The following is a 23,542-nucleotide window of genomic DNA, read 5'->3' as shown; positions in this document are numbered from 1 at the left end:
ATGAAATAAATATCACCCACGTGCACACGCACACACACACACACACTTCACAATGTTATATTCTTCCATTGAATTTAGAAACGTATTAGGTTTTATTTAAACACAGTTATACTGACTTGAGAGTCTCCAACATGCAGTTTGGACTCCCCAGTCCCTCTGCCAGAAGGTTGACTCCAGAGTCCTGAAGGTCGTTATTGCTCAAGTCAATTTCTCTCAGGCTAGAGCTGGAGCTGAGAGCTGACGATAACTCCTGACAGCATCTCTCCGACAGGTTGCAGCAACTCAGCCTGAAGAAACAATAGTGGTGCATGTATTAGATTTCATGTTAAATAAAGATCATATAATGAAATAAATATCACACACACACACACACACAGAAGTTTCACAATGTTACATTCTGTTCCATTGAATTTAGAAACTTATTAGGTTTTATTTAAACACGGTTATACTGACTTGAGAGTCTCCAACATGCAGTGTGGACTCCCCAGTCCCTCTGCCAGAAGGTTGACTCCAGAGTCCTGAAGGTCGTTATTGCTCAAGTCAACTTCTCTCCAACTAGAGCTGGAGCTGAGAGCTGACGATAACTCCTGACAGCATCTCTCCGACAGGTTGCAGCCACTCAGCCTGAAGAAACAATAGTGGTGCATGTATTAGATTTGATGTTAAATAAAGATCAAATAATATTTGAAATGTATCCAGTTATCAGTGAACCTACAGAGCTTTCTTGGAGGCTTTGATCACGGGCAGACACCCCAGAAGAGCCTCCTCTGAAGCAGAGTACTTCTTCAGGTCAAACACGTCCAGCTCCTTTCCTGAAGACAGCAACACGAAGACCATAGCTGACCACTGAGCAGGAGAGAGCTTGTCTGTGTAGAGATATCCTGACGTCAGGTACCGTTGGATGTCCTCCTCTAGAGAATGATCATTCAGCTCATTCAGACAGTGGAACAGATTGATGCTTCTCTCTGGAGATGGATTCTTTTTTATCTTCTCCTTGATGTATTTGATGGTTTTATGATTGGTCTGGAAGATTTTCCCTTTTTTGATGAGCTTTTGTACGAACTTCTGATTGGTGTCCAAAGAGAGGCCCATCAGGAAACGCAGGAACAAGTCCAGGTGTCCATTTGGACTCTTTAAGGCCTCGTCTACAGCACTTTGGTAGAGGTGATGAATCTTGGTTTTGAAAAGCTTGGGCATCATGGAGGTTGAGAGTAGGTTGTCACCACTGTTGATGAAAGTGATGAAGACGTGGAGGGCAGCCAGAAACTCCTGAACACTCAGATGGACAAAGGAGAACATCTTGTCCCTGTACGTTCCGCTCACCTCTCCAAACAGTCCTGAGTACACTGCTGCGTCGCTGATATCAATGCGAGACGCTGTCAGGTGTTCTTCCTTGAAGATCAGGTTGCCTTTCATCAGCCCTTCAAAAGCCAGTTTCCCCAGAGACAGAATGACATCATACTGTTTCCTGTCAGGATACTTGGTATTCTTGCATAAGGACTGCATCTCAATGAAGTGGAGGTACATGGCGATCTGGGTCTTTGGCAGCTCTCCCTTCTCATTTGTTCTCACAATTTTTTCCATAACGTTAGAAGTGACCCAACAGAAGGCCGGGATGTGACACATGATGTGGACGCTTCGGGATGTCTCGATGTGAGAGTAGATTTGAATGGCCAGCTGCTCATCAGGGAATCTCTTGAAGAAGTACTCCTTCTTCTGAGGGTCTTTGAACCCTCTCACCTCTGTCACCCTGTCAACAGACGGGATCTGGTCGGCGGCTGCAGGTCGTGTGGTTATCAAGATTTTAGCTTTTGGAAGCAAGTACCCCCTGATGAGGTTCGTCAGGAGGACGTGCACTGTGGTCGGCTTCAACGGATCAGTCCATTTCACAGTGTTCGGGAAATCTAGAGCTGGATTCGATTCATCCAGTCCATCCAGGATGAACACAATGTTGCACTGGTGGAAGGTGCAGATCTTTATCTTCTTGGTTTCACTAAAGAAGTGATGAAGAAGTCCCTCCATGCTGTACTCGTTGTTCTCCTTCATCTCCAAATTCAACTCTTGGAAAGTGAATGAAAACACAAAGTCGACATGCTGGTTGGCTTTGTCTTCTGCCCAGTTCTGAGTGAACTTCTGAACTTGTACTGATTTACCAATGCCGGCCGCTCCCTTCATCATCACTATTTTGATGGGTTCACTTTGTCCAAGTGAAGGTTCCACTATGTCGTCCATGTTGATTGGTGTTTCTGGTTCAGCTGTTTGGCTGTATGCCAATTCAATCTGCCTGATCTCGTGTTCTTTATTGACCTGTCCACTGGCTCCCACTGTGTTGTAGACCTCTGTGAACATGTCACTCAGAAGTGGGGTTGGTCCTTCTTTTGAGATCCAGTGATTCAAATAGTGAGTCTTCTGCCTCTGATTAGACTTGAGCTCTTGTTTACACAGAGCAAGAGCTTCTAAATGACCAAAGACAAGATTACATCATTAAGGGTGTGTTATAGAATGACATTATAGATGACATCATTAAGTATGTGTTATAGAATTACATCATTATAGATGACATCATTAAGTATGTGTTATAGAATGACATCATTATAGATGACATCATTAAGTATGTGTTATAGAATGACATCATTATAGATGACATCATTAAGTGTGTGTTATAGAATGACATCATTATAGATGACATCATTAAGTGTGTGTTATAGAATGACATTATAGATTACATCATTAAGTGTGTTATAGAATGACATCATTATAGATGACATCAAGTGTGTGTTATAGAATGACATAATTATAGATGCCATCATTAAGTGTGTGTTATAGAATGACATCATTATAGATGACATCATTAAGTGTGTGTTATAGAATGACATCATTATAGATGACATCATTAAGTGTGTGTTATAGAATGACATCATTATAGATGACATCATTAAGTGTGTGTTATAGAATGACATCATTATAGATGACATCATTAAGTGTGTGTTATAGAATGACATCATTATAGATGACATCATTAAGTGTGTGTTATAGAATGACATCATTGTAGATGACATCATTAAGTGTGTGTTATAGAATGACATCATTGTAGATGACATCATTAAGTGTGTGTGTTACAGAATGTGGTCCTTATATCAGTGAGAGATGCCGACATTTTGTTAAGGCCTATTTTGTCATGACGGAGTCACGTCGACGAGCTAAAGCTCTTTGGTTACTAAAATATGACGAGTTGTGTTTTCGAAAACTGTTTTGGGTGATCTAGTGGATGTTTAAACTGTATTGTGTGATCTAGTGGATGTTTAAACTGTATTGGGTGATCTACTGGATGTTTAAACTGTATTGGGTGATCTACTGGATGTTTAAACTGTAAACTGTATTGGGTGATCTACTGGATGTTTAAAGTGTAAACTGTATTGGGTGATCTACTGGAGGTTTAAACTGTAAACTGTATTGGGTGATCTACTGGATGTTTAAACTGTATTGGGTGATCTACTGGAGGTTCAAACTGTAAACTGTATTGGGTGATCTACTGGATGTTTAAACTGTATTGGGTGATCTACTGGATGTTTAAACTGTATTGGGTGATCTACTGGAGGTTCAAAATGCATGAAACGCTACTCAAAATATTATAGAGATATTATTTCAATGTGTGATTAGTGGCCAATAGGGAGGGTTCTAGGGTGCAAAAGCAACACCCGGCTCTGCTATTGGCTGGGATGGCTGCATGAGGATACACGTGTTGCTGTGAAGAGAGTTGCCCAGATTCCTGCTGGGGATGTTATTAGGTTTCTGTCGAGAAATAAAAGATAATCCTCTGATTGAGGAAAGAAGTATCTGCCTCCGATTACCATGACAGCAGCATCAACATCAACTAATGGTTACCATGGCAGCAGCATCAACATCTACTAATGGTTACCATGGCAGCAGCATCAACATCTACTAATGGTTACCATGGCAGCAGCATCAACATCAACTAATGGTTACCATGGCAGCAGCGTCAACATCAACTAATGGTTACCATGGCAGCAGCGTCAACATCAACTAATGGTTACCATGGCAGCAGATGACAGAGAGACTGTCTGGAAGTCATTCTACGTTGACAATAAGGAGGCAAAGAGCCTGGTAGACAAGCTGAGAGACACACTGGCCACTGGAGACTTTGAGCTGAGACAATGGGCGAGCAACCAGTCATCTCACATCAGATCAAGCAGTGCTGAGTTATGGATAACCCAAGGCGAGCCAAACGCCTCTGAACCAGCACTTGGACTCCTTTGGCATTGCTCCTCAGACAAGCACCGTCCACTAGAGCGCCCATGCATTAGTCACCTTACGCACCATATATCAGGTGCTCGCCAGTCAATATGACCCCCTGGGCTTCTTGCCCCTTATACCCATAGAGTTATAAAGGATAGAGGGAGGACCGGAGCGACACTCCCCCCCCCTATTCATTTCAATAGAAGTTGCTCAGTGGCGTTTTGAAGCACCCGGAAGACTGCCGGAAGAACAATTATAACTCAATGGCTCGAGCGAGCGGAAGTTAAGCCCGGACCTCAAATTTGAGGTCCGGGATGACGCACGTTACGCACATGACGTCACTGAATGTCCGTCCACCTCCATGAATGTGCTGCAGTTCCACATTTTGCCAGTAGGTAGCGGCAGCTTCAACGTTGGCTAGCCTTACTGGAGGCTTGCTCACACCACCAGGGCCAAAATGGTGGTGTGAGCAACTGTGGGACAAGTGGAGGGACTTAGACGACCCTGAAGAGCTCCTTAGTTCCTGGCGTGTGTGCGCTCCCGACCTTGCAAACAATGAACCTTCCAAGATGCTACAGCAAGAAGATGGACTCTGAAAGCAGTCAGAGAAGTTCACATCTCCTCAGAGAGACCTTATGGCTCTGTTCCATATCTGTGATGCCTCAGAGAGACCTTATGGCTCTGTTCCATATCTGTGATGCCTCAGAGAGTCCGTATGGCTCTGTTCCATATCTCGGGACGGAGAATGCAGCGGGGGAAGTGGAAACTGCCTTTCTCACTGCTAGATCCCGTGTAGCGCCCAAAAGGAAACAGTCTATCCCTCGCCTCAAACTACGCACGGCACTGACAGGGGCACAGATGTCCAAGGTTTTGAAGGAGGAGCTGACCCTTCAGATTCATCAGACCACCTTTTGGACTGACTCAACCACAGTGCTCGCCTTGCTGTATTCAGATTCCTGACTGTTTAAGGTGTTTGTGGGTACACACCCAGGTTTAACCATTTCCGAAAGCTGCTGGACACAACATCAGATGGAGAGGAGGAAGAAATACCATCATTCCTCCATGACCTCAACACCAATGATGGTCCCTTCACGGTCATTGAGTTTGCCAGGGCGAAAAGCACGCTGAGAGGGTGAGATTGCTGGGCCGGGCGGCATACCTCCAGAAGTCGTAAAGAACTGTGGTCTCGACATCCTCATCCTTGAGTTCTGCAACCTTGCCCTGCTAGGCAACAAGCTGCCTGACATGTGGTCTCTCGCCAACAACATCTATGAGTTCTGCAACCTTGCCCTGCTAGGCAACAGGCTACCTGACATGTGGTCTCTCTCCAACATCATCCTTGAGTTCTGCAACCTTGCCCTGCTAGGCAACAAGCTGCCTGACATGTGGTCTCTCTCCAACATCATCCTTGAGTTCTGCAACCTTGCCCTGCTAGGCAACAGGCTGCCTGACATGTGGTCTCTCTCCAACATCATCCTTGAGTTCTGCAACCTTGCCCTGCTAGGCAACAAGTTACCTGACATGTGGTCTCTCTCCAACATAATCCCGGTGCCTAAATCTGGAGACCTCTCGAAGCCAGACAACTACCGAGGCATCAGCCTGACCTGTATCGCTGCAAAGGTACCGAATGATACTAAACCGGATTCGGCATGCCATCGACCCTCACATGAGGGAAAACCAAAACGGCTTCCGAGAGGAGAGAACCACACTAGAGGAGAGAACCACACCTCCCCAGACATATCTAGCCCAGATCCTAGAGGAGAGAACCACACTAGCCCAGATCCTGGCCCTGAGGAGACTAATCGAGGAGGTGAAGAAGAACAACCTGACGGCCGTATTGTGCTTTATTGACTTACACAGACGCACAATGATGAAGATCATGAAGGCCTACGGTGTCCCTCCCAGAGGCACCATGATGAAGATCATGAAGGCCTACGGTGTCCCTCCCAGAGGCACCATGATGAAGATCATGAAGGTTTACGGTGTCCCTCCCAACTTGCTCCGGGCAATAGAGACCATGTATGCAGGAACAAGGGCCAAGGTGGTGACCCCAGATGGCGACAGAGAGGAGTTTGACATCCTGGCTGGGGTACTGCAAGGAGACACCCTAGCCCCCTTCCTCTTTGTCATAGTCCTGGACTACGCGCTCAGGAAGGCCATCAGTGGACGAGAGCAGGATCTTGTCCTCACTCTTACACCAAGGAGGTCAAGAAGACATCCTGCAGTAGTCCTGACAGACCTAGACTATGCGGATGACATCAGCCTGCTCTCCAACAACATGGAGCAAGCACAGGCGCTCTTGAGCAGAGTGGAGTCCGAGTGTGCCAAGGTTGGCCTTCGGATGAATGCCAAGAAAACTGAGGTGATCACCTATAACATCCAAATGAAACATCCACCTCTTACAACAACAGGAGACACTGCTCTGAAGGAAGTCAATGACTGCAAGTACCTGGGCTCATGCGTAAACTCAACAGAGTAAGATCTAAAAGTGAGGAAGGCACTTGCATGGAGGGCCCTGAATGGCTGGCCAGTGTAGGGAACTCCAACCTCCCCAGACATATCAAACTCAGCTTCTTCTACACGACGGTATAATCTGTTCTCCGATATGGCAGTGAATGCTGGACCCTGAAGCCAACCCTGCAGAAGGCTCTAGACGGGTGCTACACCAGAATGTTACGCGTAGTGCTCAACATCAGCAAGAGTACACATGTTACCAACGAGAATCTGTATGCCGGAATATTCAGGGTGAGCGACAAAATAGCAGCCAGGAGAATGAGACTAGCAGGACTCTGCCAGAGACACCAGGAGAATGAGACTATAGCAGGACACTGCCAGAGACACCAGGAGAATGAGACTAGCAGGACTCTGCCAGAGACACCAGGAGAATGAGACTAGCAGGACACTGCCAAAGACACCAGGAGCTCCCAGCCAGCAAACTGGTGCTGTGGGAACCAACACATGGGCATCGGTCACGAGGACGTCCCACACTAACATATGTGGATGTACTCAAGAACAACGCAGGAGCACAAAGTACCAACGAGCTGGCCAGATGTATGGAGAACCGGGATGACTGGAAGCAACGATGGAAGGCTCGTCTGAGGACGACCTAGAGAGCATAGTCGAAATCCAAGAGGTATGTAGATTTGCGGCAAACACCTCCTAAGAATTGACGGCCGATAGTCGCTGGTCCCAAAGGCTGAGAATATTCTACTCTAGCACAAGCAGCAGGAGTGTTTCCCCAATGAATGGCAGCTGCTACCAAGTGGTAGTCGTCTCATTACTCTCACCCAGAGTTGGACAAGGCTGCTCAACTCATCTCAGTTGGAGCGCAGCTATGACACTCAACAGCCCTTAGATCCTGACCTGATCCTAAACATAAGATCACAACACAGCTCCTCATTCAGCATCATGACGACCAGCTCCATCACCCAGGAAGTGAACGTGTTTTTGCTGAACTGAGGCGGAATTATTGGATCCTCCGAGGAAGAGAAGCTGTTCGACGCCATCAGCAGTGTTGTGTCGGATGATGGAAGTGGCGAGGGAAACCGCAGGTACCCCGAATCTTCCCCCAGCCCGGCTAGGTCTCCATAAGCCTGTCTTTTATTCTACCGATCAACATCGGTAGAAGAACTGAGGAGAGATGGGGCATCATCTTCAAGTGCATGACCACCAGAGCACTGCACTTGGACTTCCTCTCAGGTATCGACACAAGATTTTCCAGATTGGCTCTGAGGTTTGTTGCTTGCTGCAGACAACAACAGGAGGCACTGCTCTGAAGGAAGTCCAGGACTTCAAGTACCTGGGCGGTACTCAACTGAGCAAGACCTGAAAGTGAGGAAGGCAATTGCATGGAGGGCCCTGAACGGCATGACCAGTGAACAACCAGTGAACAACCTCCCCTGTCAAATAAAACTCAGCTTCTTCTATGCAACGGTAGAGTCTGTTCTTCTATATGGCATTGAATGCTGGACTCTGAAGCCTCCAGAACCTCAACATCAATGATGGTCCCTTCACGGTCAGTGAGTTAGCCAGGGCAAAAAGTACACTGAGAGAGGATAAAAGTGCTGGGCTTACTAACTACCTTCAGCCTTGCTACGCTTCTCTTGTTGCGGGGGTACTGGTCTCACAGCACCCCCCAAAAGGCATAAATCCATCACAAATAATCCCGACCTCACACACATGCACGTATGGTATGAGGCTCCTCTGCTGAGCATTGTCTGGCGTGCACAAACATTATGTTTTATTAAATATGCCATTAATAAATTATAATGTTATGCTATGACACTTGTGACTCATTCTGTATCCCAGAGACACACCATTTGTGGTGACTGAAACTAACCCTGAGCGCAGCCCTAGTTAAAACCATTTTATCCACCTCTGTAAAAAGGAATGACATACACACTGTATAAAGAACACACACCGTTACCCACCTCTGATAGCCTGCTTGTACGAGGCTATCAGGAGCTAAAAGTATCCTGTCTGTAGAGAGAAATATCATATCATATGTACACAAGTTCTCAGTTGGTTGCAACCTTTCTGCTTCAGACTACCCGGGTCACGCGGCTCGCAACAACGTGGCTCGCATCAACCCGTACAGAGCACAGGAAAGCAAGGGGTTAAACTATGAGAGGCAGTATGTATCTCCCATACAGCTAGCCTACCTCTGACGGCTCTACTGAGCCGTTGAGTTGAGTATGTATCTCCCATACAGCTAGCCTGCCTCTGACGGCTCTACTGAGCCGTTGAGTTGCGGCCAACCTTGACCTCGTTGGTAGAGTGTTGTCCTATACGGCGGTGAATGCTGGACCCTGAAGCCAACCCTGCAGAAGTCTCTAGACGGGTGCTACACCAGGATGCTGGACCCTGAAGCCAACCCTGCAGAAGTCTCTAGACGGGTGCTACACCAGGATGCTGGACCCTGAAGCCAACCCTGCAGAAGTCTCTAGAGAATGAGACTAGCAGGACTCTGCCAGAGACACCAGGAGAATGAGACTAGCAGGACTCTGCCAGAGACACCAGGAGCTCCCAGCCAGCAAACTGGTGCTGTGGGAACCAGCACACGAGGTTCACGAGGTCACGAGGACGTCCCGTACTAACATATGTGGATGTACTCAAGAACGATGCAGGAGCGCAAAGCACCAACGAGCTGGCCGGATGTATGGAGAACCGGGATGACTAGAAGCAACAATGGAGGGCTCGTCTGAGGACGACCTTGAGAGAGAGAGAGAGAGAGAGCAGAAAGCCTTCTGATTTGCCCTCCAACTGGGGTACAAACTTCAAGGGAGGAGAGCGAGAGCTACAGGAGACATTCTCTTCTCTGCAGCCAGACATACCAGCCCAGCTTTCATCTCAACAGGTCGAGTTCCGCTTCAACTCCACCAACCCCCCCCCCCCCCCCCCCCCATTTCTGCAGCTGTTTGGAGTGAGAAATAAGGTCCTTAAAACAAACGCTCCAACTCACCATTAGTACACAGTCGGTCACTGAAGTCCTACATACAGTGCTTGTTGAAATTGAAGGCATCCTTAATTCCAAGCCATTGGGCGAGTCACTGAAGAAGGAATCAATGTCAGGCCTCTCAGAAGCTTTGAATTAGGCTTCTGGAGAAGCTTCATTCGACTCTACCTACCTGGGCTTCAGACAAGACAGAAGTGGTGTTCCCACACTACAAACCTACAAGTTGGAGATACCGAGATGATCGTTGATTTTAACATCAGTTATAATGGTGGTACTTTTAGGGTGACCAGGTCCAAACTGTTCATTTGAGGGACAGAATTATCGCTTGTGTGGGACAAGTGGGTTGGGGGGGACTTGTAGCAATTTATTAGACCTACTTGTTAAGTTGCTATTTACAGTAAATGCCATGATGTGATAATGGGCCTAATATTGCCTATCATTTTGTTATGCGTCTCACATTTTGTTTTAAAGTGCTATTTGGTCATGGGTGGTATGGCTGACTTAGTACCGTAGCCTAGGGGATATTTATCTTGTTATTTTAACGGGCTTAGAAACATATTTAGCAGGAAAAGATAAAAGAGAGAGCTTTACAACAGAAGTCCAACCATTAGGGGACTAACTATTAGGGCATTTGATGCTGATGCCTGTCAGTCACAATGTGGGACAGACAGGGTCTCAACTTGAACACTGATGCCTGCCAGTCACAATGTGGGACAGGGTCTCAATTTCAACACTGATGCCTGCCAGTCACAATGTGGGATAGACAGGGTCTCAATTTGAACACTGATGCCTGCCAGTCACAATGTGGGACAGGGTCTCAATTTGAACACTGATGCCTGCCAGTCACAATGTGGGACAGGGTCTCAATTTGAACACTGATGCCTGCCAGTCACAATGTGGGACAGGGTCTCAATTTGTGGGACGCCTGAAATGTTTGGGAAATGAGGGACGGTCCCTCGCAAAGGGGGACATCTGGTGACCCTAGGTACTGTGCATGGGGGAGGTGTACTGGAAATACAAAGGTTGAAAACCTAATTTAAGCTATTCTATTTTATGAACATTCAGTATTTTGTGAGAACTACACTATGCGTTGTAGCCTATTGTGTTATTATTAACTAATGTTAATCTTCAAAATAGGATATATCTTATACTAATACTGTTCACAGTCATATATTAAGTCCAATACCTGTATTGGCCTAATTAAATTAGTTTAAATGCATCATTGTATGTATTTATTTATAAAACGTGACAGGACTGAACTATTGGCCTATAGAGCGTCGCAGTCCCGCCCCTTACCATGGACAAGGAAATGATTCTCCGTTCATTTTCCTCATAGACATTTCAGAAAGTATTTATTTAAAGACGTTTACGCCGCGGACAAAGCCAACTCGAGTCGTGACAAATCATGACAACAAACATTTTTTGGGGCCGAAAAAATAATTAGAAAGAAGAAAAAAACGGCAGGTTACAACACTTTTTTGTTGTTTTTCTTCTTTGTAATTATTTGTTTGGTCCAAAATATGTTTTGTGTTGTCATGAGTTGTCACGACTCGAGTTGGCTTTGTCCGTGGCGTAACCGTCTTTAAATAAATACTTTATGAAATGTCTATGGGAAAAATGCATTGGGTTTCATTTCCTGGTCCATGGTAGGGGGCGGGACTGCGACGCTCTATAGGGAGAGCTGTGTCCTGATCCAAGACATCCAGGGGTTTAAATCAAATGCTGGTACGACCTACGCTTCAACAAAGATAGGTCATAATGTGAAACAGACACCATGAGGCCTTGAAAAACCTGGAGATAGTACAATAAAACAAACATCTCTGTCCAGATGGTTTCATGACTCACCCTCGTCAGCCTTGTCAGTCGAGTCTTGTGATGGACGTTCAGCTCCTGGATAAGGAGAGGAGGATGATGAAGTGAGCTCTGTGACTGAGTGGACACAAGATTTATGTAATGTTGTCTATTGTAATTATACGTAGCCTGTAATGATTCTATTGTCATTATCTAAGTGATATTACATAATGCAATTAATTATTAAAATAGCCTTATAGCTCTGTCACCCAGTAACACTCAACCCCATTACACAGGTCATTCTCCCCTCCATAACAATAATGATTAATTATTAAAATAGCCTTATATTATAGCTGTCACCCAGTAACACTCAACCCCATTACACAGGTCATTCTCCCCTCCATAACAATAATGAAGGGGACCTTTAGTGACATCACCAAAGGGCATGAACATGAATTTGTTATTTCAACCTTATATCTGGTTTGTTAATCTCATGTATACCATGTGGTCTCCTATCAATCACCACAGGTAGAGCAGTGGCCATATTGAGTTATTATATTATATATAAAATATGAATTTAATGCCTGAGGTGGGACCTTTTTTTGGGGTCCCATTTCACAAGTTTAAAAAAACGTATACAATCGAAACACAGCTTTTGAAAATAGCAGTCTAAAGCTGAATTGAGGTGTGGGCGAGTTATCTAGCAGTGAGTTTAAGTGTTATTTTAACACCTACTGTACATTAGGAAAAATGTAATGTTACCCTGGGCGCTACACTTCCTCTGCCAACCTGGGGAGGGGGGGGCAGCAGACTGACCTCATGCTTCCTTCTGTGCATGAGGAGTCCAAGCTGCTTCTTTTCACCTGACAGGGGAGAGTTTAGAAGGAACACGTTCCCAGCGGGAATCGAAACCTTCTAGCTGTGAGGCGACAGCACTACTGACTGTGCCACTCACTCTGGCAGTGAGTTTAAGTGATATTAACACCAACATTAGGACCAATCAAACGGTCTGGCAGTGAGTTTAAGTGTTATTAACGAATTCCAATCTGGCTTCAGAGCATCCCACTCCACTGACACACGCCTCCTCTATTTGAGCTTCAGAACATCCCACTCCACTGACACACGCCTCCTCTATTTGAGCGGCCACATCAAACACAAGGTGGATGCTGGCAAATACTGCGGCATGGTCATGCTGGACCTCCAAAAGGCTTTTGACACCGTGAACAAACTCCATACTGTTTAACAAGCTAAAAGCAATTGGTTTTGATAGGACATCAGTGAGCTGGATGCAATCCTACCTGGAGGGGAGAGAACAGATGGTGGAGGTGAACGGAACACTGCCCCTCCCACCAACCCCTCCTCCCAGTTGTGGCGTTCCACAAGGAAGCATACTAGGGACTTTACTGTTCCTAATATATGTAAACGACATGACATCAGCTTGTGACTGCAACTTGTTCCTGTTCGCAGATGACTCAGCACTGCTGGTCTCGGACAGGAACAGGTTGAAAAGGCCCTCAGCTCTGAACTCGGTAGAATCTGCACCTGGCTCGCTGATAAACTATCTTTACACCTGGGAAAAACTGAATCCATTCTCTTTGGATCAAATAGTAATCTCAACAAGGCAGATGGCTTCTTGGTTAGAGTGGGTGACAATATTATCACACGAAAAGATGAAATTACCTACCTAGGTTCCATCCTGGAGGCCAATCTTTCCAGTGATAAAATGGCCACCAACGTAATCAAAAAAGTCAACCAAAGAACTATAGAACTAATAACTATACAGGATCTCCTCACTGGTCAACAAAAACACCTTGAAGGCCCTTAAAACAAGGCTCCAGACCTACTTGGCCTCACTCCCTGAACCCACCTCACCCCTGCCCACTTTGACAGGCTGGAATGGCTTAGGTTTGACGACAGAGTACAGCATCTTGCAATGGGTCTGGTCCACAAGATTTGATACACCACCAAGATACCCATGTACCTGTATAGATACTTCCTTAATGTCAACAAAGTCCACAACACCAGAGGGAGTGCAACAAACCATGTGCAACTCAGATTCGGCACAAACAAGGGACTAAATTAATTTTACTCCTATGCCACCAAAATGTCAATGTGAATCCCTTGACTCCTTCAAAACCACTCCCAAAGGGCTGCAATTCGAAACTGGGCCCCGTCAAATCTGAATCCCCCCACCCCCTTTCCCCCTTACTGTATGTTTATTTTTCCACTTTTGCCTCCTTACATGATTTCCTGTTTTTTGTATAAAAGTGTATATTTGTACGTCTCTAAATGTTCTGATGAATTGAAAATGGTGGACCCTGTTTATCAGTGTGTCGTGCACAGTTAACAGTCTTTGTATTGAGTTGTGCTTTCATGTGAAATGTAGCCATTCTTCAAACTGTTAATAAATACGTCAATCAATCAACATTGTTAATTACCTTGCTGTGTAGTAGTGGTGACAGTGATGTTGTCTGAACCACTGATGTTACATCCAGATAAAACAGGAGCAACCGCTACACTTCCACCATGTGCTTCATTAATGGCTCCAGCAGGGGGCACTGGAGAAGCTGCACAATAAAAAAGAAACATATTAGTGTTACAAATTACCGCAGGCAGCCAGGCAATATCTGTGAATTTGCACCAACCACTTCCGGCCCACACAGCCCAATACAACGAGAGGAGGAGCAAAACGTTTTACGAGCAGCAGCCGACATGTCTGGGGGCGCTGTCTAGCAGCCTGGGGGCGCTGTCTAGCAGCCTGGGGGCGCTGTCTAGCAGCCTGGGGGCGCTGTCTAGCAGCCTGGGGGCGCTGTCTAGCAGCCTGGGGGCGCTGCCTAGCAGCCTGGGGGCGCTGTCTAGCAGCCTGGGGGCGCTGTCTAGCAGCCTGGGGGCGCTGTCTAGCAGCCTGGGGGCCTGTCTAGCAGCCTGGGCAGCAAGGAAGGTTAGTGTTGAGCTTTGGCTGCTTGGTATTGATATAAACCTTACAACCCGCCATCTGACGGGTATGGCAACCTTCGGGGTTAAATCTTAACCCGTCATCTGACGGGTTCCGAAGCGTTTTGGCGACATGAGTGTTAAAACATTTTTTTGGCTGGAAATATGATGATAACACCTTAAAGCAGTTACAACATGCATTGTAAAAAAGTTTAATATTTCATAGAATATTGTCTATGTCCCTCAAACTTATTTATAATGGTTTGAGCCTCAATCACCTCTGATAGAACCAGTACGATACTGCCCCCAACTGTTTAACTCTGATAGAACCAGTACGATACTGCCCCCTACTGTTTAACTCTGATAGAACCAGTACGATACTGCCCCCTACTGTTTAACTCTGATAGAACCAGTACGATACTGCCCCCTACTGTTTAACTCTGATAGAACCAGTACGATACTGCCCCCTACTGTTTAACTCTGATAGAACCAGTACGATACTGCCCCCTACTGTTCACCTCTGATAGAACCAGTAAGATACTGCCCCCTACTGTTTAACTCTGATATAACCAGTACGATACTGCCCCCTACTGTTTAACTCTGATAGAACCAGTACGATACTGCCCCCTACTGTTTAACTCTGACAGAACCAGTACGATACTGCCCCCTACTGTTTAACTCTGACAGAACCAGTACGATACTGCCCCCTACTGTTTAACTCTGATAGAACCAGAACTTATTTTTTCTTTTTTTTTGCTTCTGAAGCTGTTTTCATCATCATTTTTCGACCGCGGTCGAGATCATGGATGTCACAACGCCACGCCAGACTTTCCGGTCCTTCATTGCCATCCCCAGTTCCTGCTTACTGATGCATGTGTCCCTAGTGATGACATCGGGGATTGACAGTTTTCTACCTCTGTTCCGCCCTGAGGCAGGACTCCAGAGAAGGGAAGATATAACATCATTGTCAGCTCTGTAGCAGTGGCCGGCAAACTGTGTTCTTCTGGATCGGACTAGTGAAGAAACACGGGGAAGGTTGCCGTATAGATTAGTCGATGGGTGGCTCTTCCAAGACAAGACGCTCCCATTAGAAGGCGGGTGTAAGTGCCATCCAACCGTGTCTCTAATTTATTTGAAAGTGTCCATGTCTCGGAGCCATAGAGTAGAATCGGTCGTCCTAAATATTTTTACTTTTAACATCTTACTAAGCTGGGATGACCAGATCTTATGCATGTCATTGCAGGCTGACCAGCTGTTTTAGCTGCAGTACCACAATGTCCTGAGGTGGTGGGGGCGCTGATATGCAACTTATTTAATCTTTGAGTCATTATAATACTGATGCTAGATAAAACCAGGCTTGTTTCCATTCCATGCCAGCTTGGAAAATCAACAATGGCAGACATTGTAAACAAAGTGGAACTGAAGACTGAAGAGGTGGAGGAATTATATAAAGTAGGGTGCTACTGATGACATCACGCATATGACCAAATCAGTTGAGCTGTTCCTGAGAGTAACCCCCATATGATGAGAAAGCCTGATTGTTCCAAATTGCGTGGGGATAGTAAAATACATAGGGGAGCCCAATAAACACTTTTTTTTTTTTTTCTCCATGCTGGAGTATTTACTGCTGGAGTAAATACATAAATAATCCATCTATCCTTTCTCCTTACTGTTTAACTAATTTACAAAAGGCTCCGTCCAGATTGTTTCATGACTCACCCTTGTTAACCTTGTTAGTCGAGTCTTGTGATGGAAGTTCAGCTCCTGCATAAGGAGAGGAGGATGAAGTGTGAGTGGACATGGTAGAATGGTAACTGCTGCATTCATATAGCGCCTTTATCCAAGGCCCTTTTCATAGACTGTGCATTACATTCAGCCATTCACACACACATCATCATATCATCATATTATAATTCACTCAATGTCTGTCTGTCTGTCTGTCTGTCTGAAACACTGTCGTAGCTCCTCACTGCCTGCACCAATCGCTCTGACTTCTCACACAGGCATTGACCATAATATTACGGAGGTCTTAACGAAGCCCCCTTTTCAATTTAACAAATTGTTGATTAATAAATAATTTATTAGTGAATTAAAAATTCCCACCCACTTACTTGGGAAAATGCGAAAACTCACATCAAGTATTTTTCTCTCAAAAACCGCTGGAGCTACAGTTACAACACTTGGAGGGGAGGTTCATAATAATTATTAAAATTAATGTAAAGAATGATTACATCAGTCGGCCTCATGGTGGCGCTATAACAGCCCACTTTACATTTCGCCTTATAAGTCTTGCACCGTAGGACTAGGTCCTAATTTACAAAAGGCTCCGTCCAGATTGTTTCATGACTCACCCTCGTTAGCCTTGTTAGTCGAGTATTGTGATGGAAGTTCAGCTCCTGCATAAGGAGAGGAGGATGAAGTGTGAGTGGACATGGTAAAATGGTAACTGCTGCATTTATATAGCGCCTTTAGGATTGTGCATTACATTCATCCAGTCACACAGCGATGGTGGAGGAAACCATGCAAGGAACACACCTGCACATCGGGAGCAATTAGCCCTTCGCTAAACCCCACCCCAAAAGTGGTTGTCCAATGGCAATCCAAATAGTTTAGCAACTGTTGCTATGCAGGGCAAGCTTTCGTCACTTCATAGCTGTCAGTGTTATTTGTCATGGCTGTGTTGTTGAACACATACACAGCTTAACGTCATGGCTGTGTTGTTGAACACACACACAGCTTAACATCATGCTGTGTGGACCTACGGTGCAGCTTAACGTCATGGCTGTGTTGTTGAACACACACATAGCTTAACGTCACACAGCTTAACGTCATGGCTGTGTTGTTGAACACACACACAGCTTAACGTCATGGCTGTGTTGTTGAACACACACACAGCTTAACGTCACACAGCTTAACGTCATGGCTGTGTTGTTGAACACACACACAGCTTAACGTCATGGCTGTGTTGTTGAACACATGCACAGCTTAACGTCATGGCTGTGTTGTTGAACACATACACAGCTTAACGTCATGGCTGTGTTGTTGAACACACACACAGCTTAACGTCCAGAAAGTTACACGACTGACCCACCCAGGTGATGCAATAATACTAATTGACTGTAGTCTGACCGTGCAACATGAAAACTCCCATCAGACGGTCGTTAAAGTCGATTGTTGGATACTGTTTCTCTTCCTCGTATTTCTAGTTTCCTGAAATAATATCATACACATGTGTCCAGTGCATAGCCTACTGCAGGCCTGGTTGACTAGATTTAGAAGACATGTATCCAGTGCATAGCCTAGTGCAGGCCTGGTCGACTAGATTTAGAAGACATGTATCCAGTGCATAGTCTACTGCAGGCCTGGTAGACTAGATTTAGAAGACATGTGTCCAGTGCATAGCCTACTGCAGGCCTGGTTGACTAGATTTAGAAGACAGGTGTCCAGTGCATAGCCTACTGCAGGCCTGGTAGACTAGATTTAGAAGACATGTATCCAGTGCATATCCTACTGCAGGCCTGGTAGACTAGATTTAGAAGACATGTGTCCAGTGCATAGCCTACAGCAGGCCTGGTAGACTAGATTTAGAAGACAGGTGTCCAGTGCATAGCCTACTGCAGGCCTGGTAGACTAGATTTAGAAGACATGAGTCCAGTGCATAGGCTACTGCAGGCCTGGTTGACTAGATTTAGAAGACATGTATCCAGTGCATAGCAATTTACAATTTAGGCATTTAGCAGACGCTCTTAATCCAGAGCGATTTACATTAAGCAAGAACAAAAAGCATGGGAATACATCACATATGTAAAATGCATTTATCGCGAAACATGCGTAAGCTAAGAACGTGACTAGAACATATCTATATAATGACACTATACATATAAACTATAACTAGAACATATCTATATAATGACACTATACATATAAACTATACATATATGCTATACTATGGTGTACATATATACTATGAAGTGCTAGGACTACATACAATGCACTTATTGTGCTACATGACATGCTATAAGTCTGTTTCAAATGCTATATGAGTCTAAGAAGTGCTGTCTAAGGGGGGTAGGGTAAGTGCTATGGGCCATGATGGAGTCTGAAAAGGTGGGTTTTCAGACTACGGCGGAAGATCGGGAGTGATGCTGCAGTTCTGATTGCAACGGGAAGTGCATTCCACAGTTTTGGGGCCTGGTCGACTAGATTTAGAAGACATGTATCCAGTGCATATCCTACTGCAGGCCTGGTAGACTAGATTTAGAAGACATGTGTCCAGTGCATAGTCTACTGCAGGCCTGGTTGACTAGATTTAGAAGACAGGTGTCCAGTGCATAGTCTACTGCAGGCCTGGTAGACTAAATTTGGAAGACATGTATCCAGTGCATAGCCTACTGCAGGCCTGGTAGACTAGATTTAGAAGACATGTGTCCAGTGCATAGCCTACTGCAGGCCTGGTTGACTAGATTTAGAAGACATGTGTCCAGTGCATAGCCTACTGCAGGCCTGGTAGACTAGATTTAGAAGACATGTGTCCAGTGCATAGCCAGACATTTTGAAGCTCTTGCTACTGAAAATATATTATTTATATGGAGAAATGCAATCATTTAACATGCATCTCAATGGGTGAGAACTGAGAAGGACAGCTTGACCTGTCTCCTCGCTGCTAACGTGCCTATTGGACAAGGACGGGATGGGACTTAGTGAACGGCTAATCAGGGGTTCAGAGTCTTGCTCAAGGACACCTCAACACTAACTCTGGGGGAGCCCACAGGGATCGAACTGGCAACCTCACGGTTCCCAAGTGGCCACTCTACCCCTGACCCACTGCCACCCCTTCAATAAATGAATGAATGAATGAATGAATGAATGATCTTACCAAGGTCACCTCGAACACTGAACTGAGGACAGAAATAAAACACTCACCTTTTCTGGATTTTCTGGATTTTTCTGCATCCATTGCTTCTGAAGTCAAGTCGTTATCAGCATCCTGTTGGATACAGTCATGTTATTTCAATCCTAACCAGTCTGAGTGATATTGATCACATACTTTCTCACATGATACAGAGTGATGATCATAATACGGTAATAATAAATATCAGTCAATGTGGAAACAATTAGTACGATAATATATATTTATAATCCTAACCCTACTACAAAGCACGGGGAGAACATCACATCTAATTCATTGCGTTGCCATAAAGACTAATACCACCGAGACAAACGTTGAATAAGACTAGAATAAGTTAAAGCTGTGAGTGCATTAGTAACCAACAGTACCGTGGTCCACCATGTTCAATTCATCCTAACATTTAGAGACGCACAAATAAACTGTGTAAAGCTGTGAGTGCATTAGTAACCAACAGTACCGTGGTCTGTGGACCTGATGCTGAGGCTGATGCTGATTGGTCCATGGTCTGTGGACCTGATGCTGAGGCTGATGCTGATTGGTCCATGGTCTGTGGACCTGATGCTGAGGCTGATGCTGATTGGTCCATGGTCTGTGGACCTGATGCTGAGGCTGATGGGTCCATTGTGGGTTTGATTGATGCCACGGAGTGGAGCGACAGCAGCTAGCACTTAAGAACCTGTATGCAGTGTTTTTTTATGGTACAATCATTACTGTTACTGTAACTAATTAACCTGTATGTACAATCATTACTGTAACTAATTAACCTGTATGTACCATTACTGTAACTAATTAACCTGTATGTACAATCATTACTGTAACTAATTAACCTGTATGTACAATCATTACTGTAACTAATTAACCTGTATGTACAATCATTACTGTAACTAATTAACCTGTATGTACAATCATAGTGTTGCTGTAATTCATACATGGGCAACTGGCAGCCCGGGGTCCAAATGCGGCCCCCACCATCATATAATACGGCCCACAGGTTAATATCAGAATACTGATATATTTCAGCTGTTGCATTTCCAAATATGAAAACATGACTTGCATGAATTACTTCAGTCTAGATGTAGCTTAATGACTAGTATTATTAAAATGTTATTGGGTTTTTTGTGTCCAATGTATTTGTGTTTAGTTCATAAAGTTAACATAACTATAACTAAATGCATTTGAAATTAAATACAAAGGTTACTTATCAGGATTCCAATTCAAAAATAGCATAAAAAGAATTCAGGATTTGAATTAAAATATAGCAAAAATAGCTGATCAAAAATAGCTGATCTAAAAATAGCTGATCAAAAATTATCAAAAAAAATGCTACAACAGAAATATAGTGGCCCTGGCCATCGTCAAAGTTGCACCACCCCTGCTGTAACTAATTAAACTGTATGTACAATCATTACTGTTATTTAGGGATTCAAATTATCGAATAATTAATTAATTGATCATTGATAACCCTATCGATCATATTTTTTTTCCATCAGAGAATCTTCATTTCCCTCAATAACGTCTAACATGAAAAAATCTACATTTTGCTGATGAACATAAAGAATACAAAAGGCATATTATATTCCTTAATCAAATATGTATTTGACCATTTCAGATACAGGGCCAGGCAGTGGCATCTTTGTATGAGGAATGAACTGACACACACACACACACACACACACACACACACACACACACACACACACACACACACACACACACACACACACACACACACACACACACACACACACACACACACACACACACACACAATGATAGAACCGCATAATTTTCAATTAATTGCTAAAGGACAACTTTTTAAAACATGAACAAGGTTCATGTTTTATTTTAGGTTGTTATTAGAGAAAGTAAAACATGAGTGTTGCTGCTTTCTTTAATTTTAGGGATTTTAGCTGTTTTTGACAGTGGTGCGGGGGCATTCGAACACAGGTGTAAATATGTCTCTTTTTTTTACACAATTTTATAGCGATTTATTTATTTTATTATTTACTATAGTCCTACTAGACCCCAGGAAATTACATCTGGCCACCAAAGATCACAGGATCTGTATCCCCCTCTATAGACACACCCCCTATAGTATAGGGGGTTAGGGTACTAAAACAGGGGGTGTGTCTATAGATCAGGAGGTAACAGGGGGGGATGTCTATAGATCAGGAGGTAACAGGGGGGGATGTCTATAGGTCAGGAGGTAACAGGGGGGGGATGTCTATAGGTCAGGAGGTAACAGGGGGTGTGTCTATAGATCAGGAGGTAACAGGGGGGGATGTCTATAGGTCAGGAGGTAACAGGGGGTGTGTCTATAGATCAGGAGGTAACAGAGGGGGATGTCTATAGGTCAGGAGGTAACAGGGGGTGTGTCTATAGATCAGGAGGTAACAGGGGGGGATGTCTATAGGTCAGGAGGTAACAGGGGGTGTGTCTATAGATCAGGAGGTAACAGGGGGTGTGTCTATAGATCAGGAGGTAACAGGGGGGATGTCTATAGGTCAGGAGGTAACAGGGGGTGTGTCTATAGGTCAGGAGGTAACAGGGGGGGATGTCTATAGGTCAGGAGGTAACAGGGGGTGTGTCTATAGGTCAGGAGGTAACAGGGGGTGTGTCTATAGATCAGGAGGTAACAGGGGGGATGTCTATAGGTCAGGAGGTAACAGGGGGTGTGTCTATAGATCAGGAGGTAACAGGGGGGGATGTCTATAGGTCAGGAGGTAACAGGGGGTGTGTCTATAGATCAGGAGGTAACAGGGGGGGGATGTCTATAGGTCAGGAGGTAACAGGGGGTGTGTCTATAGTTTTGGCTTCACTGCACTGGCTTCCGGTTGTTTTTAGGATTGATTTTAAAATTATTTCACTTGTTTATAAAGCTCTCAATGGTCTCGCACCTTCCTACCTACATGACTGCCTAAATATGTCCCAAACCGCCCCCTAAGGTTTTCCACTGCTGGCCTGCTCGCTTTGCCTAAAAATCACACCCGTGTGAACCGAGTGGTGCAACTCCCCCCCTGCATTTCATGTCATGAAAGGTGCTATACAAAATTACAAATAAAGTTGTATTATTATTATTATTATTATTATAGGTCAACTATACTATAAAACATTGACAATAGTTTGTGTTTGTGTATAAATATACTGTGTAATACAGTAGCAGTGGAACACTGATAATAGTTTGTGTTTGTGTATAAATGTACAGTGTAATACAGTAGCAGTGGAACACTGATAATAGTTTGTGTTTGTGTATAAATGTACAGTGTAATACAGTAGCAGTGGAACACTGATAATAGTTTGTGTACAGTAATAATGTACAGTGTAATACAGTAGCAGTGGAACACTGATAATAGTTTGTGTACAGTAATAATGTACAGTGTAATACAGTAGCAGTGGAACTCTGATAATAGTTTGTGTACAGTAATAATGTACAGTGTAATACAGTAGCAGTGGAACACTGATAATAGTTTGTGTTTGTGTATAAATGTACAGTGTAATACAGTAGCAGTGGAACACTGATAATAGTTTGTGTTAGGCTCAGGATGGTGAATTGACATCCAGATGAAATCAAAGAGACATTTTACCTTCATAGAGGAGATGACATCGGGGTCATCAGAGGGTCTTCATCCCTCCTCTCAAACTGGGAAGAACATCTGTGGTGTTTCCCCTGGAAGAGTCAGGAAGAGGAACACAGACCATGAACACTGGACTAGGAACACAAACCATAAACACTGGACTAGAAACAGACCATGAACACTGGACTAGGAACACAGACCATGAACACTGGACTAGAAACACAGACCATGAACACTGGACTAGGAACACAAACCATAAACACTGGACTAGAAACACAGACCATGAACACTGGACTAGGAACACAGACCATGAACACTGGACTAGAAACACAGACCATGAACAATGTGGACTATATCTATAAAGATTCACACACACACACACACACACACACACACACACACACACACACACACACACACACAGGAGTTTAGAGTCTTGCTCAAGGACACTTTGACACTATCTCTGGGGGAGCCCACAGGGATCGAACCTTAAAGGTGTAGTGAAATGAAAAATACGTTTTTCACACTTTTAGACCATATCCATGGTCATCATATGGGCATACCTAACAATGGATGCCAAAAAAATGCGAAAATTCTCATTTGTGTGTTTTTATATTAAAA

At 44.5% G+C, this 23,542-nt stretch overlaps 1 protein-coding gene across 1 annotated transcript in view; it reads right to left on the bottom strand.

Annotated features, from left to right (window-relative positions):
• Nucleotides 1–23,542, bottom strand: part of LOC306919497 (NACHT, LRR and PYD domains-containing protein 3-like) — a gene marked incomplete at its 3' end in the record, with an annotated part of 45,208 nt that overhangs the window by 7,939 nt on the left and 13,727 nt on the right. Inside the window, exons 2-11 of the mRNA XM_079532257.1 lie at nt 22,931–23,013; nt 19,804–20,022; nt 19,361–19,424; nt 16,789–16,833; nt 16,157–16,201; nt 13,942–14,070; nt 11,558–11,602; nt 716–2,456; nt 454–624; nt 117–287 (exon numbers count right to left, since the gene is read on the bottom strand). Coding sequence (XP_079388383.1) covers nt 117–287; nt 454–624; nt 716–2,456; nt 11,558–11,602; nt 13,942–14,070; nt 16,157–16,201; nt 16,789–16,833; nt 19,361–19,424; nt 19,804–19,968 — 2,576 coding nt within the window. The 5' untranslated portion in view covers nt 19,969–20,022; nt 22,931–23,013. The remainder of the gene's footprint in view (nt 1–116; nt 288–453; nt 625–715; nt 2,457–11,557; nt 11,603–13,941; nt 14,071–16,156; nt 16,202–16,788; nt 16,834–19,360; nt 19,425–19,803; nt 20,023–22,930; nt 23,014–23,542) is intronic.

This window comes from Electrona antarctica (genome assembly GCF_951216825.1).
Source record: "Electrona antarctica genome assembly, contig: scaffold_332, whole genome shotgun sequence".
Taxonomy (NCBI): domain Eukaryota; kingdom Metazoa; phylum Chordata; class Actinopteri; order Myctophiformes; family Myctophidae; genus Electrona; species Electrona antarctica.
This window is presented reverse-complemented; position numbering and strand designations above follow the sequence as displayed.